At 39.9% G+C, this 16,242-nt stretch overlaps 1 protein-coding gene and 1 long non-coding RNA gene across 4 annotated transcripts in view; both read right to left on the bottom strand.

The window, feature by feature from the left end:
* Window positions 1–6,095, bottom strand: part of LOC137191744 (uncharacterized) — a 116,375-nt gene extending 110,280 nt beyond the window's left edge. Inside the window, exons 1-2 of one of the 3 annotated variants that reach the window (XR_010930439.1) lie at window positions 5,951–6,095; window positions 4,037–4,398 (exon numbers count right to left, since the gene is read on the bottom strand). This is a non-coding gene — a long non-coding RNA (uncharacterized lncRNA). The remainder of the gene's footprint in view (window positions 1–4,036; window positions 4,399–5,950) is intronic. The other 2 variants (XR_010930437.1, XR_010930438.1) reach the window with 2 other exon arrangements.
* A 5,237-nt stretch (window positions 6,096–11,332) lies between these two features.
* Window positions 11,333–15,843, bottom strand: sox4b (SRY-box transcription factor 4b). Its single transcript, XM_067602098.1, has one exon. The coding sequence runs from the start codon at window positions 15,226–15,228 to the stop codon at window positions 13,990–13,992; it is 1,239 nt and encodes a 412-aa protein (XP_067458199.1). The 5' UTR covers window positions 15,229–15,843; the 3' UTR covers window positions 11,333–13,989.
* Between the last annotated feature and the right edge of the window lie 399 nt (window positions 15,844–16,242).

Genomic DNA, 16,242 nt, shown 5'->3' with positions numbered 1-16,242 from the left:
CCAGCTCACGGACATGCCGTGCATTACAGAAATGTAGCTGGATAAGAATAATGCAGATTAATTTTTTATATGTCTATAGGATTGGTGTCATTGAACCTAAGGTATACTGTGCTCCAACACAGTAATATGTTTAGTTGTTTCCATCAGACTTCAGCAGACACAGAAAGAAGTCCTTTAGTGTAGCAAAATATAGCAAATGCAGATGGATGAGAGATTATGGTGACAGATTTAGTCGCGCATATGCTGCAGAGAAAGAGATGGTGTGAAACCATTGCCCATTTTAATGAGCATTCCAGCTTAAACGGATATTGAGACTTCAGAGCTGGAAGATACCACAGATTGCTGTGCTAATGTTGTCCCGTGTAACTCAGTGGATTAGGTTTAGAAGCCCAACTCCCACTGGGACAACATGGAAAAAAATGTATGCTCTCATAAAGCGTCCACCAAACGCCAAATGTTATGAAAACTTCACTGTACTTGATAATAGCATTACAGATAAGCAATGTAATTAAGCTACACACACTGGAGCATACTGTATTGTAGTGGAAACCATGCCCCTGTGATGCCTATTAAGAGCTCAGTGCTGGGTCTGTCGCAATGATTAGTTACGCTAAATTTGATGTTTCTGTTTTATTCACAAGTTCATTAACTGGACTGCACTGGATTGAATCTGCACAGCTTGAAATTTACAATATCAGGTAAATAGTAGGACAGGATAGGCAAAGCTCTCCAAATATTGGGGAGAAAGGAGAGGTAGAGCTATAATTACAGCTGTTAATAAGCAGGACTTAATCGGCGGAACATCAGATTTATTTTTACATTACTTGTAAATGACAGATCCATGGTTACAGATAGAAGTTATTGTTATACAAAGCTACCACACAGGTCATTAAAATCGGAAATGTACATATCTAACAGTTTCTGCAGACCCCATCAAAGATCTGCAGTGTCATTAAATTGTAAACAGTTTACAACTATGAAGCAATAAAGGGGAAATTCAATTAAGTTAAGGATCAGCACATGTCTGCTGGATGGTCAAGATGAGATGTGCTGCATGCGCACTGTTTCAACAACTGCATTTTTCTCTCTCACACATGTCCTCTGTCCCTACTTACTGTGGATGCATGACTCATCAGTACCCATACTCTACCACTGACCTATATCTGTCCCACCTGTGTGTCACCCACCCAGTCTCACATCAAAATGTATAATAGCTACGTTGGTCCACAGCACAAAATGTATTAGTTTCACAAAAACAGCTCTAGAATTGTGAGATGCCTACATATTTTTTGTACCTATTCTTTTCTATTGGTCTGCGTCTGTGTCACATGACTGTCAAGTTTATGTTTGTGAAAACAAAAACAAAAAAATGGCTGACATCCCTTTTATTCTGAGTGGATAATGCAATATCTTAAAATAGTTTGGCCATTAAAATGTGTTTTGATAAATGTGCATTTTATTTTTATAATCTTTGTTTAGTGAATGTTTATGATGTTTAGTTTGTCAGTTATTACGAAGATTTTTTTCAGGCTTTCTATCGTTGCTATGGTGGTTGCTATGGACACTGCTATTGCTGAATCCATGTAGTTGCATGTTGTTTGAATCCTTGTCTTTGTCTAAAACTGATGGCCTTAACATTAACCTATCATATTGTTGAGTTATCACAGACATATTCGTGTTTTTGTGTTGATATTATTAAGGGAAAATCTTAACACAGTGACAGTGAGGAAAATACTTCCAGGCAGGGCCTCAGCCAATCGCAAAGCTTCAAATTCTGGATTTCAAATTCAATTCATCCCTGGTGTGCTTTAAAATCTACGTTTTTTATTGAAAGAACCTCATCAAACAGTTACATAAAATAACATAAACAATATAACAGCTTAGATAACTACACAACGCAAAGACAATGAGCAATAGCAGCGTCCATAGCAATGACAGAAAGCCTGAAAAAATCTTTATAATAACTGACTAACTGAACATCATATACATTCACTGAACAAAGATTATGCAAATAAAATGCACATTTCTCACTAGAAATGTTATCAAAACACATTTTAATGCCAAAACTATCTTAAAATATTGCATTTTCCACTGGGAATAAAAGGAATGTCAGACTTTTTTTTTTTTTTGCTGACAGAAACTTGACAGTCATGTGACGTGGATACAGGCCAATAGAAAAGAATAGGCCAAAAAACGTAGGCTTCTCACAGTTTTAGAGACATATTGTGAAATTAAGACCAAAGTAGCGGACCAAAGTAGCTATTATACATTCTGATGCGAGACTGAGTTGTTGTCACCGTGTTGACTGACCCACATTCCCACTGATCCAGTCATTTCCAGGTTGAGACCTGAGCCAGTTCCACAAGAGCAGCAGGAGATGGATAAATGCTGTTTTCCCCAAGCCTCAAGTATTAACAAAGGCTGGTAAATTATTGTTAAGCTACACAAGAACATCGATATCGTAGCCTACCCTTTATATTTGATGTTTTGAGTTGAATTAAAGTAATCATCAAGGTAATTGCTTCTATGGCTGCTGTATCCCTGGTTAATAATTAATGTAAACAAAAGAAATGCCATCTCTCCTCACTCCAAACAAGCTATTTCTGAACCCATGGTGCATTAACGTCAGAGCACACAGCCAAGAGCAACCTCTCTGTATCTCTGCCTCTCTCTGCAGCAGAGTAACGCATGGTGAAAATGTGATGCTGCAGGACCATGTGGGCTGCCATGCACAAAAAGGCTGGAGGTGGGGCTTGGATGCTGACAAGTACCACCGCATGCTCTCATTGGCTCTCAATGACATCACTGATAAAGGGCTGCAAAGACAGTGAAAGGAGTGTAAGTCTGGCACTCTCTCTCCTTCACACCCACATGCTATAAGCACAAGTTAAGAACGCTCCTGACCTTTTCCCAAGATTTAACTTGCTTGCTTAAATTAACTTCTGCAATACGAAAGCAACTTCTTCATTTTGAGACTCCCTCTCTCCTCTCTTGTCCAGGTTTGAGGGCACATTTCTCTGCCTGCAGCCCACAGAAGAAGTAGCAACTACACTACAGATCAGATGGCAATTCACACAACAGTTATACAGTTGTAAATCAAACAATGACATCCCAGAACATCTCAAAGCAAATGTAACATAGAACTGATTGTGGTCAAATGGAATTGGACTCAACAGCCTTTTTCACGCTGGCACTGGATAACCAAAGTCAAGTCTGCTGCATACAGACATTAACCTTGCATATGACACAATGAGGTTGCAGATCCCCAACTATGTGGTCAGTCAAGAAAATCCATGCGATCTAGTCATAAATTAAAAGATAAAAGTGTTACCTGACTGTTAAGCAGCTAAAATAAACTGCTATTAATGATCTATCCTTAATTAATCATTAATAACATTATTAGATAAGCTTGTGGTCATGTGGGAGCCACAACTTTTAAAAATTTCCCATGTTCATGAGACACTTTAGGTATTTTGTTTTGTTTCCAAACATGTATCCAAGTGCGAGGCAACTGTGAAAAGGCATCCTTGCAAGTTGTTGACAAAGTTTCTGTATCACTTAAAACATTCCTAATTATTGTCCAAATCGCTTATTATTGACTTAATTTCTGGGACGTAAAGTCTAATGACTGACATGATACGATAAAATACACATTTTTAGATGCTGGTCTCCAAACTACCAAAGTCGGAGACAAACTTTTTTTGAGCGTACAAATGATTTTTTTATAAAGATGTGGCACAACATAAACTTTTATCAAATTTATCTTGATTTTTCCTTGTATGACAATTATTCTACATAGAGCCATTCTCAAATGTTCCAATGTAGGAGAAACACAACCTCTGCCAAAATTCAACTGAACTGGGGTGATTATGGTGGTCTGTGTGTGTGTGTGTGTGAGAGAGAGAGAGAGAGAGAGAGAGAGAGAATGCTGGTGGTTGGGGGACCCTACTGGTCCCTGTGATTCCAACTGAGTAAATCAGCTCTCTGAAAAAGTGCTTGAACAAGTGTCACAATCCCAGTAAGTTATATCACCTACCCATGAGGAGGGCCGTGGAGGATCAAAAATGCAATATCCTGCTATCCCAGTGACTTTGGGCTGAGAAACGTCTTGTGGAGAGACATACTGCACATTTTTATAATCCCCAAAGTGTCTCCATGAGTTTTAGATTTCCAAGTGTGCCTAAAACGCATCCCTCCTGGCACTGCTGCTGCTGAAGTTTAAATCCTTACGAGATGAGTCTTCACCTTCTCCAAAAGAAAAGTGCACTGTCTGTTAATCCTAAAAGCCGCTTGATAGGTGACTCTGTACATCTTCCATGTGTTTTCCACATATTTTCATTTCCTTAACCTCCCGCAAGAGAAAACGCTTTGGTGGTTAATCTGGTGTTAAAATCCCACCTAAAAACAGATCCCAGAGAAATTGAGAAAAAAAGATTGTAGTCAACTTCATGTCATTGTTACAGATTGCTTATTGATTTGAAAATAAAAATAGTTGAAATAAAAAAAAGGAAAATTAAAAAACACAAACATAAAATGCTTCATAAATATATTAATATAGAAAAGTAGTTCCTCATACTATCTAATTAACTAATAAACTCTTTGGGTGTGATTTTCTTTGGATGTCTAAAAGTTGGTACGAACTGTAAGAGTTTGAAATGTCTTGAAAAAGTTTAAAACTAAACATATTCAGAACCAAATATTTTACAGAAAGCATAATTTATTTCGTTTCAGGCACTAAAAATATATCCCGTTGGTACATTTTGTCTTAGATGTTGCCTAATGAAAAGTTTAAGGGTAGGGCCACTGTACAATGGAATGCAGCAAATTCAAACAAGTTATTTGGCCACACCTTTACATGATAAAGAAAGTTTTTTAAAGATTATGTAAATGTTTAAATATTTTATGTTAGTCACACAAGAAAAATCTAATTGAAACTCTGTAGTAAACCTCAAGTGACTAAATATTTATCTTGGGATGCTCCCGCGGTTTTATATATTTAAAAGAAAAAAAGGCAAATAAAAGCTAACTTAACACTTTGGATATAAAAAAAACTAAGTTCAAAATAATTTTCATCCCGTGAAAATCATTACAGGCGTTCAAAAAAGTTGTTTCCTTTTGGATTTGCGCTCCTTTTTGCTGGTTTTCTTTGTATGGACAGAGAACAAAGGAGCCTTTACTGTAACAAAGAAGCTGCAGCGACTTATACCTGTTGCTCTGTTTCCAATAAACTATAACAAGTTTCCTGGTGATTTTCGAGATGAACTCATTTTCTTTTCATAACATAACATCTTTTTGCCTCCAAAGATTATTCCTTATTCGTGCAACAAGTTTAATTTTGAGGCACTGTTTTGTTTCTTAGAGACTTTACACCTGATTACATTGTTCTGAATTCCCACAGTGCATTGGCAACTTCGCAAGACCACGAATACCACTGTTATAAAACTACTGCACGAGGACAAGACTATTTACAAACTATTTATGAACTACTTGTCACTTTGTCTTTTTTCCAGCGTGCGTAAAAGGTCCTTCTCTCTGCAAACTTCTGACAGGCAGCTGCTTTGTCTTGTGCGTCGCAACATCCCCAAGAGACAAAGATACGGCAACAGTACAAACGCCATCTCACCTCAATTAAAGCTCACTGCCAATTAATTCTATTTATCATATGTTGAGTATTATTGAGCGTTGTGAAGATGCGTGCCTGAGCATCCCCTCAAGTTCTCTCCTCAAAGCGCCCCGCATCAGACAAAGGAAAAGGGGACCGCTCCTCTCGCTCTCTCTCTCTCTCCTCGCTACCTCTGTCTCTCTATGTCTCTCTCCCTCTCTCTCCTGCTTTGTGCTCAAGTTTGAGCGCTGACGCACCAACTACAGTAGCAACTTTTAACTGGAAATAAAATCGAAAATCGCTCCAGGGGTGCAAGCAAGGACAGTATCCCGCTCGGAGACAACTCACCTGGGGGTGCCTTGCGCTGTGCGTGTCGCCGTGCGTCGTGGAAAAAGTTTGAGAGGGCACGTCTAGCTTTGTGTTGTGGAGTCCCCCTTTGTCTACACGTGTGATAGATGGATGGGGCTCCTTTTGGCCGCGCCTAGTTCATTTCGCTCTCCAAAGAGTCCCGCCCTCTCAAAGTCAAACAACTATGCACACAACAATATAGTCGGGCCGAGGATATGCCTCATTACTAACATGGAGCATGGAGGTTATTGTTTGGTGTAGGATTTATTTAAACTCACCAACTTAATCACTTTATTCAGTTCCACTAATTGATCTATCTATCTATCTATCTATCTATCTATCTATCTATCTATCATGGAATGTTTATTTTTTTAATTTTATTTTATTTTATTTCATTTTATTTATTCTACCATTTATTCATTTGATGTTTTTTTTAATTCATCTGGCTAATGTGTTTATTCACTGCTATTTGCATCTTGCATCTTGCAGGTTTTTCTCCTATGAGAACTCTTTTATTGCTCTTTTATGCTCTTTCTTATTCTAATGGTTACTAGAAGTAACACTTAGAACGGTCACAATAAACACTCTGCATTACTGCGTTACTCTGTCTTTGCAGTATTTGTCTGCACATAGCACAGGCTGGCTGACAAAAACTTTCCTGGGTGCACCGCCTGGAGATTACCATTGTGTCTGGACAGCAGCAGCAGGGGAACAAAGGAAGAGACAAAAGAAAAAAGGTCTCCTTGAGTTGTAATGCACAGAGTAGCACATAAAAATAAACGATGACAGCAAGCAGTGCTGCTGCTGCAAGGTGAAACCTTGACAACTGAAAAGCATCATTTGACATCAATGTAGACATGAAAGGTTTAGAAATGTTTCTTCATTTATCCTGCTCATTCACAGCTAATACCTTTTTCTGTTTGTACATGTAATGAGAATTTAATAAACACAATCATTATTTAATTATTTCATTCATCCAGCTTATATATATATATATATATATTATATTTATACTTGCATTGTTATTTGTTTTCATCAGTCCATTCTATTGTTAACACCTGCTGCTAAACCTTATTATTTCCTAAACGTTGGTTAAATCGTGATCAAAAGGGAAGGATCTTTAGGTTTTTGTATCAGAATAAGACAAAGCGCATCTCAGAGTTGTGAACACATGTGGTCAATTTAATTTCTTCATATCCACCCATGATTTTTTTTTTTTTGAAAAAGCTCTGCACATTGCCTTTCAGCTCCAGAGAAAGACAGACATGCATAAGCAGCATTACACACACAAACACTTAAGCAACCAGGTAAAAATGTTGTCTGTGTGGCCCTGCCTGTTAGGCTGTACTTGCTTCCACTAGACAGGAAGGTAATTCTTCAAATCCAACAATCACTGCTCTTAGCAGACATACGGGCAGGTAGACAGAAACACAGGAAGTACCGCAGAACCACTTTAACCCACAACTACCTGGCTCCTGAAAACAAACCAAGAAAGCAAACAGGAACATCTGTATGTACTCTTGTTTGTGTGATGTTTGTGTTCTGTGTGAATGCAATCCTACAGGGACACGTCCGATATAGACTGAGACAGTCAAGTAGACAGTAGAAAACTAAAGATAACAGACACCACCACCACTGTGTCCTCCTTTCATACGCCAGTCAGATATATATATATAAATAAAGATAAATAATAGAAAGGAATGGTACTGCTCATAGGTCAAAACAACAAAAACACATGGCTTTAGTAGAGACAAAAAAGGAAAGAAGTAAGGTAAAAACATGCATAAAACAGAAAGAGGGGAGAAATAGTCATACCATCACTACCACCACTACTCCATCTATCCCCTCTGGGATGAGAGCAGAACAGCTACATATACAGATAGGCAGACTTATACAGTCATAACCCCCACCCCTCCTCCGGCAGAGCTCTCATCCCCCCTGCTGTGGTTTTACTGGGCCACTGACTCCAGCAGTCAGCCTGTTCTGCTCCACTCTGCTCTGCCCTGACTGCTGCTTGCATATCTCCCACTGAGGAGTCAGCTGAGCCAAGCATGAGACTGCACACTGAACAGGCTACATACAGCTTAGAGAAGCTTAACACACACATAGAGGTGCTGGAGCTCTTAGGAAATTTGCAAGATTATACCACACACTGAAGATATTATCTCCTACGCATGATACATATTTATCATCAGTATGTTAAGAAATAAAGTAATATACACGGGGTAGCCTATTACAAAATGCCTGCTGAAAAGACTGCTGTTTATGTTGCAGTGCAGAGTCTGTAGTTACACTCAGCCAATTAAGCTGTGACAAAATGCATATTGGTGATGCTGCAAGGGTTTAGATATAGCAGCCTCATAAAATCAGTAATGGATTAATGCACTAGTGCACATTCACGGCTGCAATCATTCTAGCAATGAACTTTTTTAAACATACGGTAGCTACTGAATGTTGAATATATTGTACCATGATAATGCACTGTATATCATATATGCATTATATGTGTAGCTTACAGTCTGTTTTGTGTCTTGCACTGATCTTTACCTCCTCTCCTGTCACCCATTACTGTGCATCAGGACACATGCTACCAAGAGAAATTAACACACACAATGGTGAATCAAATGAATCTGATTTTAACATTACAGTTTTACGAAACATATACCTTGCTACTAACCTACTCATTACACACAGACAATTAAACTAATTTGACATGCTCAAGAGAGCTCATTGAAAATATACTGAAGAAGCATTTGGCCACATACTGTACAATGTGTGAGAGCTTCACAAAATAATGAGCAGCATGAAATGGCTTGCTATGTATGTATATTACATAGTATGGCAGAAATAATTGAAATTTTATAAAAGCACATACTTAAAGTCTTGCTATCTTAAAGTAATTTGGCATCCAATTACAACATTAAACATATTGTACATTTATACCATACCATGTTTATACCATACATAATAGCTCCACACAGTCAATTACGCTAACATCTGTGCCACCTTTATAGTAATTTCACACAACTAATTAAGGTGATAGAATAGAATAGAATAGTGAACACTGCTGCGACAAGGAAGTTGCACACAACTAATACATACTTCTAGGATCATAGTGCATACTGAAGACTCCTTGATAGTACTCAAATCAAGGATGTTACATTCTTACACATTGCTCTTTTATACCACTGAGCCTGATGCGAGACAAGGAAGAGCAATTAAAGAAAGACATTTGTATGTCATTTGATGTATTCCTCATACATCAACATGTGTGGCATTGACATACAGTGTCTGGTCTGTATTGTGTTGTTTCATTTGGAGAACTTGTTGGGGACACCCATGTCATGTGATTTATTTTATGCATAGAATTTTAACCACATGTACACACACGCGCACACACATGCGCACACACACATACACACACACATAGACATACCGTAGACAGACAGACATGCTTGTCAGCATGCTGGAGGGCCCTTGGCTGACTGCTGCTAAACCAGCCCTTCCCCCACAATAAAGGTCTGTCTGGGAGAGGGGGAAGGGAAATCATGACTGTCTGAACACCAGACAGCCAGCATACAGCACAACAGGCTAGAATAGAATAGAATAGAATAGAATAGAATAGAATAGAATAGAATAGAATAGAATAGAATAGAATTTCAGTTTGCTTTGGATGAAGCCCGAGGTGTATTTTAAAATAAACAGATTTTATCACCACTATCCCTTATCATTCAGTTAATTAGTGTTGGCAATATTTACCCTTTAGCAGGCTGAAATTTTTGCCAACGAGAAAAACTTAAGCAAGCAACATAACTGGTTACTCAAGAAACATGTTAGTTATGAAACCGTGTTGGTGGAAAAACTGCTCACCTCCATCACCTCATTATCTGTGTAATATATATACATATGTATATGTGGCTACAGTATCAGTACAATACGTGTTAAGTACAATAATATGTGTTCAAAGTAGCCCTCTAACATTGAACTACATCTGGTCACCTGTAATGCTTACAGGAAGTGCACATTAGTCAACATTTCATGTTGGATTTTCGGCTTCAAATGAGTCTTTGACTATTAACTATTATCAGATGTACAGATTAATTCATGTGCATCAGTGTTAATGAGATTTCAACTTGTGTATTCTGTCTACTGGAAGACATAGACTTAACTATGTGCTTTTTGTTATTTTTATGCAGAAACCAAAATAGTTTTACGTTATACATAATGCATTTGAATTCTTAACCTTTCAAGCCACAAATCAATTTTGCATGGCTGTTTAAAGAGCCATGCATGCATGTTTAATAAGAATCCAGCTTTTCATGTGGTTTCTTCCTGATGAGAAAAACTGTTCAACACAGTTTCAAGAATCAGATCTATAGTGGCTGTATAGACGCAGTTACCTCTGAGCTAGGTCATGTCATATGGCCATATAATCATCAGTAGACATGCGGGTCTCACATCGACACTCCTCTACTAAGATACATTTTGAATGCATGTTGCTGACTTAAGCCTTAAGGTGGCTTAACATGAAATATCAAATACACGTGACGATAGGGTTAAAATATTTTTATTGATTTGCTCTGTCTGAGTCTATATACATGTATCTATTCCTAGGCTCCACAGTGGAGCTGTAAGCTTCCCTGAGGCTTTGCAGTATCAAGATCATCTCAGTTCTACAGAGGCCGGGGGGCTGCTATAAAACAGAGAGTCAGCCCTGCCTATTTTACTGTGGCTGAGAGTAACAGTATGCCTTTTCATAGCTCAGTGATAAGCTTTCCAAATGCTAAACTTTGGGCTATTTATACTCATTGTAGAAGACATTGTAAAAAGAATGTCCTAAGAAGAATGTATGGAGAAACAAAGCCCCTTTCTGTAGAGAGAAGTCCCTGCAATCATTTGTCCCTCTATAAAAAGTCGTTTTGTATTTTTATTTTTTGGAATGCAATAGTTAAAATGGAGATCTCCCAAGTTTCTAGTCATTTCTCAGCCCACGTATGATGCTTATTTCATGTTAACAACTTTTAGGAAACAACTCATATAATATGGTTTGCAGTTACTTGTCATTTTATTTCCCTAGGTGTATTATGTGTTGTCATTAAGAATGGAATGGCTACTAAAAAACAGGTGCAGTGGTGAGATGAGTAAAAAGACCTTGATGGGCCTGTGTGTTCTTGTTTTTATTTCTCACTGTCCCTTTGAAGCTTTTTGGGAAGCAATGCCAAAAGGTGAATAACAAACTAATCAATACACCAAGTTGGTAATGATAATTAGGAGATGATATTAGCCATGGAACCTCATATTATCTAGACCAACACATCACTTTTTGCCAACTGCTGACAAAGAGAGATCAAAAGTTCAAGAATCAAGAGAAGAATTGTAGAGTTTCAGTTCCAGCTGATATTTATTTCCTTCCTTGAAAAAGTTCTGTACACAAGTTTATATCAACAATCTGACAGGCAGTGAATGGACACAAATTTAGCTGGCATGAGTTCTCCCCCCTTTCTCTGAGTCTCAAAAAAAGGGTGGTTCCTTTGTTTATGGCATGATTAGAGACAATAAATGATAATTCTACACAGCATATTGCACAGGATGGATGAAAAATAAAGTTAATATATTTAAAATGCTTTCATATATATATAAAAAAAGAGTCCTGAACTGACCACCTTAAATGTAAGTAAGGATGTGTAAAAGATAGCAGTTCTAGACAGTGCCTGTCCTCGATAGCAACAACGTACATAAACACACAATCTTTTTGCTTTATGATACAGTCAAATATACAAAGATCGAGTTCACGTTTCATCGTTTTTCCTCATTTTTTCATTTTTTTCTGAAAAACACAACAGCTAATAACCTGAATCTGAAATACAAATGCTATTCACCATGCCATAAAGATACTAAAACAATTATTAGCTAATAGTTAGCCGACAAGTAGAAAAGATTATATATTCAAATACAATGAGAAACGCAGTACAAGTAGGTGTTGCGGAACTCAAGTCAGAAATTTGAATATGCTTGATGTTATCATCCTTGTTGTTTGCTTGCTATATTGATAGCCTGTTCAATCCAGTGGTTGATTGGCAATTTTGACATCAATTAATGAAAACATCAAGAAATAAGTCAAATTTAAAGCTACAATCTCCTCATTTGTTGTCACAGGCAAGATATCAGACAGGAAATGCAAAAAGGAGTGGCTGATTAAGAGAGTGATGCTGTTCAAACCACATGGTCCACAGGAATAGCCTCCGGAAATAATGCGTTCCTGTGTCTTTAAGGAGCCTGCAGACTGGCACTGTAAACGTAGAAGGTAGGCTGATACAAAGACTGGTGCTGCTTTCAAGTGCTGTCGGGAAAAATCGTTTTTGTATCCTTATAACTGGGTGGTTAAGTATCGTATATCTAAATTGACAATAGGGGATGTTAAGGAATTGGACAAAATAAGTCTTGTCAGTATTTGCTGGTAAAAGTCTCACCAAGTTTGCCAAATTACTGAATTACACACCTGATTCAGATTATCTGCTCTGCTCTGTTCTGTCACTACAGTATAAAATAGTTTGGTGCCTTTAATTTCTAAAATTAAGTAATGGCCACCACAGTGTCATATTGTCTGTTTTACTGGTTCACCTTCCAAAAACATTTGATCAGGCAAGAAAAACTCATAAGTACGAGTTTACCATGAGCACTTGAAGGCAGCATGAAAACCAGCCAGCCGGGGTCTTAAAATTAGGAAACCCAATACAGCTGTAATAGTAGGCTACACACACCGATTGTTGACTCCCCCATTTTCTATATAGATTTGTACAAAAATACACTGAGAAAATAATCAAACTGTTTCCTCTCTTTTAAGTGTCCAAAAAGTGTGTACATTTAAATATAAAAAGAAATCAAAGTTGTGTGTTTTTAAAACTCTAGCCCTTCGCCTGAGAAGGAAATGTGACAGACACAGACATACTGACAAACAACTGTGTAAGAAAAAAAACAGGACTACGAGAAATTAAAAAATGATCAAGTCAAAAATGCTTGGCCCAGTATATAAATACAACATCCCATATAAAATGGCATCTGAATACATGTACAAAACAAAGCTCAGAGGATGAAAAAAAATCGGTGAGGATTTCTCTATAGCTATCATCTGAAATTAACATTAAAGAATTTTGGTCCTGAATCGCAGAGAACACATGTATAAAGTTCAGCACAGATTTGAAGTTGCGTCTGAATCCTGAAGTTTGAAAAATTACAACAGCTGGTGATTATTTCAATGTCCTTTTTTAAAGAGAAGAACCGAAGCGAGCGCCACCTATCCATTTAAATAACCCTAATACTAGTTTTTAAACTGCTTGACAGTCTCACAGAAAATCTCAGCACAAGATAGGAACAAAGTAGGCTATCATGCTTAACATGTTTTTTGCTTTTGAGAAAATATTCGACTTTTAAAAAACATCAACCCACCTCGGTTTCATTAAAAATCCCTCTCGGTGACACACCACAGTAAAAATGTCGCACGACAGTCCTATTTCTGTACCTTTTTAGTGGTGAAATTCACTTGGCGAACGGTAAAAAGTTGTGAAATGTCCCTTTTCTAAAATCAGCAACAACATTGATTAAGTGAACGGCGGACCGCATAACGTGCAAATCAATCACAGTTAAGTTGTTCAGTTCAAAACAGTCCAGGACTGAGCGTTTCACTAACAGGAAACTCAGCCAGTCTTTCATTTTCTCTCCTTCTCTTCTCTTGTTTTGCACTCCCTCCACTTTCGTGGTTGTACCAAGTCCCACAGTCCACACATCCAAAGAAAAGTAGCCTGCAAAAAGCAAGATATTCGCTTTAAAGTTTAGCTTTCCCAGGACTTGCAGCTCTTGCCTATATGGGCGAGAAGGGACGGGGTCTAGTTTAGTGGGTTTTTACTAGTCTGGCATAGTTAGAACACAAACTATTACGCCCACTGCACCAGAGACCCCCTCGTTCTGTTTGTGGTCATATTTTTGCTTGCAGGACACTAGGCTACCTGTAGTTTTTTTTTTTTTTTTTACCTTTTGCTCACTCAGTATGTGAACACAAGGTTGGAGATGGTGGACTCCAACCAGTCCCCGGAGATCATCTCGCTGACTTCGGGCGTGCAGTAGTCGGGGAACTCAAAGTGGGAACCCCCGGAGCCGGACTCAAAGTTCAAATCCAAGTCCCTGTCCAGCACCGAGGAGCCAAAGCTCCCCAACGACATGCTATCAAAGCTGGGGCTCGGGTTAATGTCGAGCAAGTCGTCCTCAAACTCTTCATCCTCCGAGGACGAGGAGGAGGACGAGGCGGAGGAGTGAGAGCCGGAGGGAGTAGGTGAAGAAGCCCGCCGACTGCTGTATGTGTGCCCGCCGTGGCGCTCCGAGGAGCCGCCTAGGCTGCCGCTGCTGCCGGGGGAATCGCCTCCCTCCTCCCTGCCGCTGGCCGCGTCCTCGTACAGGCTCAGCGGGTCGCTGGAGTCCGCCGAGCTGCTGAGCGTGGGGCTGGCCGGGACCGCGACGGAGGACGCGGGGCTGACGCTCAAGCCGGCCGCGCTGCCGCTGAAGACGTATACCCGCTTGGGCTTCTTGCCATCCGGTATCTGCTTGGCTGCTGAGGAGACAGATTTTGACTTGTAGAGAGAGTTGTGATGGTGCTCTGATGAGTGCTCAGAGGCAAACGGTGATGCTTTGGTGCTACTGCTGCTGCTCCCGAAAAGTGATTTGTGGGTTTTGCTGCTGCTGGGTGATTTGGATCCATTCTTCCTCGAAGATGAGGATGACTTAGTGCTGGTGTTGTTAGAGCTACTGTTGAGTTTCTCTCCCTTGTCCCCATTGCTGCCCGGCTTTGAGGCGCTTGATTTTACCTTCTTCCTCGGCCGGTACTTGTAGTCGGGATAGTCCGCCATGTGCTTGAGTCTGAGCCGCTCCGCCTCTCTGATGAAGGGGATCTTATCGCTGTCTCTGAGCAGCTTCCACCGCTTCCCCAGCCTTTTGGAGATCTCGGCGTTGTGCATGTCAGGAGACTGCTCCATAATCTTCCTCCTCTCTATCTGTGACCACACCATAAAGGCGTTCATGGGTCTCTTGATGTGACCGCTGGGAGTTTTACACCATGCCGGGTTTTCGCCTAGTTTGTCTCCGGCCGTCGAAGAGGCTGAGGAGTCCGGGGAGAGAGGCGAGGCTGCCGGGTCCAGGTCCATGCAAGCCCCGGAGTCGGAGCTCGAGTCCCCGGCGAAAAAGGACAGCGCCTCGGCGGTGCTCTCTGTGTGGCTCATTTTCTGCACCATGCTGCCCAGTTATGTGGGAGAGCGAAGTACTTGCTCTTTCTCTCTCCCTCTGTTCTCGGTCCTCCGATTCACTTTAAAGCAAACTCAGCTCTTTTCCCCCTCTTCACAGTTTGAGCTGAGTAAAAAAGGCGCAAGAAATAATTCACTCCTGAGATGTACAGTAAACTCGTGAACAGTTCAGTCCAGTGTAGCCTTAAAAAGGCTAGGTGTGTAAAAAAATAAAATAAAATAAAAAAAGTTTAATTTCCAGGTTCTGTGAGTGTTAAACAGCCCGACATAGCCCACTCTCCAATGTGTAGGTACCCTGTAATCAGTCTCTCAGTCTCTTCCTTCTGTGTTATAAAATCAATTCAGCCTGGTGGTGACTGAACATAGTCTATGCAGCTGCAGAGCGCAGACTGAGTGCGACACTGTGCGCTCGGGCATTTACAAAGGGCTCCCAAGTACAGTGGTAAGTGCTTTTCTCTGCATCAGCCCTGTCCCCCTCTCCTAGAAACAAAAGCCATGCATGCTGGGGAGGAAAAAAAAAGGAACCTACAGCGAGTTACACTGTCCGCCTTCCATCTGTAGACCTGCAGTCGAGTTTCAAGCAGCCCTCCAGTCCCGGCCCCCCTTGCTTGCATTTATCCCTTCCCGAGATACAACGGCGATAAAAATCCACCAATGGGACGCTGTCGCTACCCTGCCTCTGTGCCAAACTCACGCCCCTCTCGGCTCTGATTGGCGAAAATGGAATCTAATAATAATCAGCGCGTGCAATGAGGAGCCTCGTGTCTGACCTCATTCCAGAATACAACAAGAAACTTGAATTTTTTTAAAGAGACACTGGCTTATGTTATGGACCCCCTTTTCTACTCGCTCACCACCAGCCCATGTGTATGCCATTAACATATAGCTGTATGGGAAGTGTACTTTACCATATGGAAACTTTGAGTACAGTTTGTACCACTGTGTTGCCGTGGCAATTCTGAATAAAAGAAATATATCAACCCCCCTTTTCTGTCCACTTGTACA

Source organism: Thunnus thynnus, chromosome 10 (genome assembly GCF_963924715.1).
Source record: "Thunnus thynnus chromosome 10, fThuThy2.1, whole genome shotgun sequence".
NCBI lineage: Eukaryota > Metazoa > Chordata > Actinopteri > Scombriformes > Scombridae > Thunnus > Thunnus thynnus.
This window is presented reverse-complemented; position numbering and strand designations above follow the sequence as displayed.

What these genes read in the sequence shown, in the direction of transcription:
- sox4b (XM_067602098.1), bottom strand. Translation starts at nt 15,228, where the DNA reads ATGGTGCAGAAAATGAGCCACACAGAGAGCACCGCCGAGGCGCTGTCC.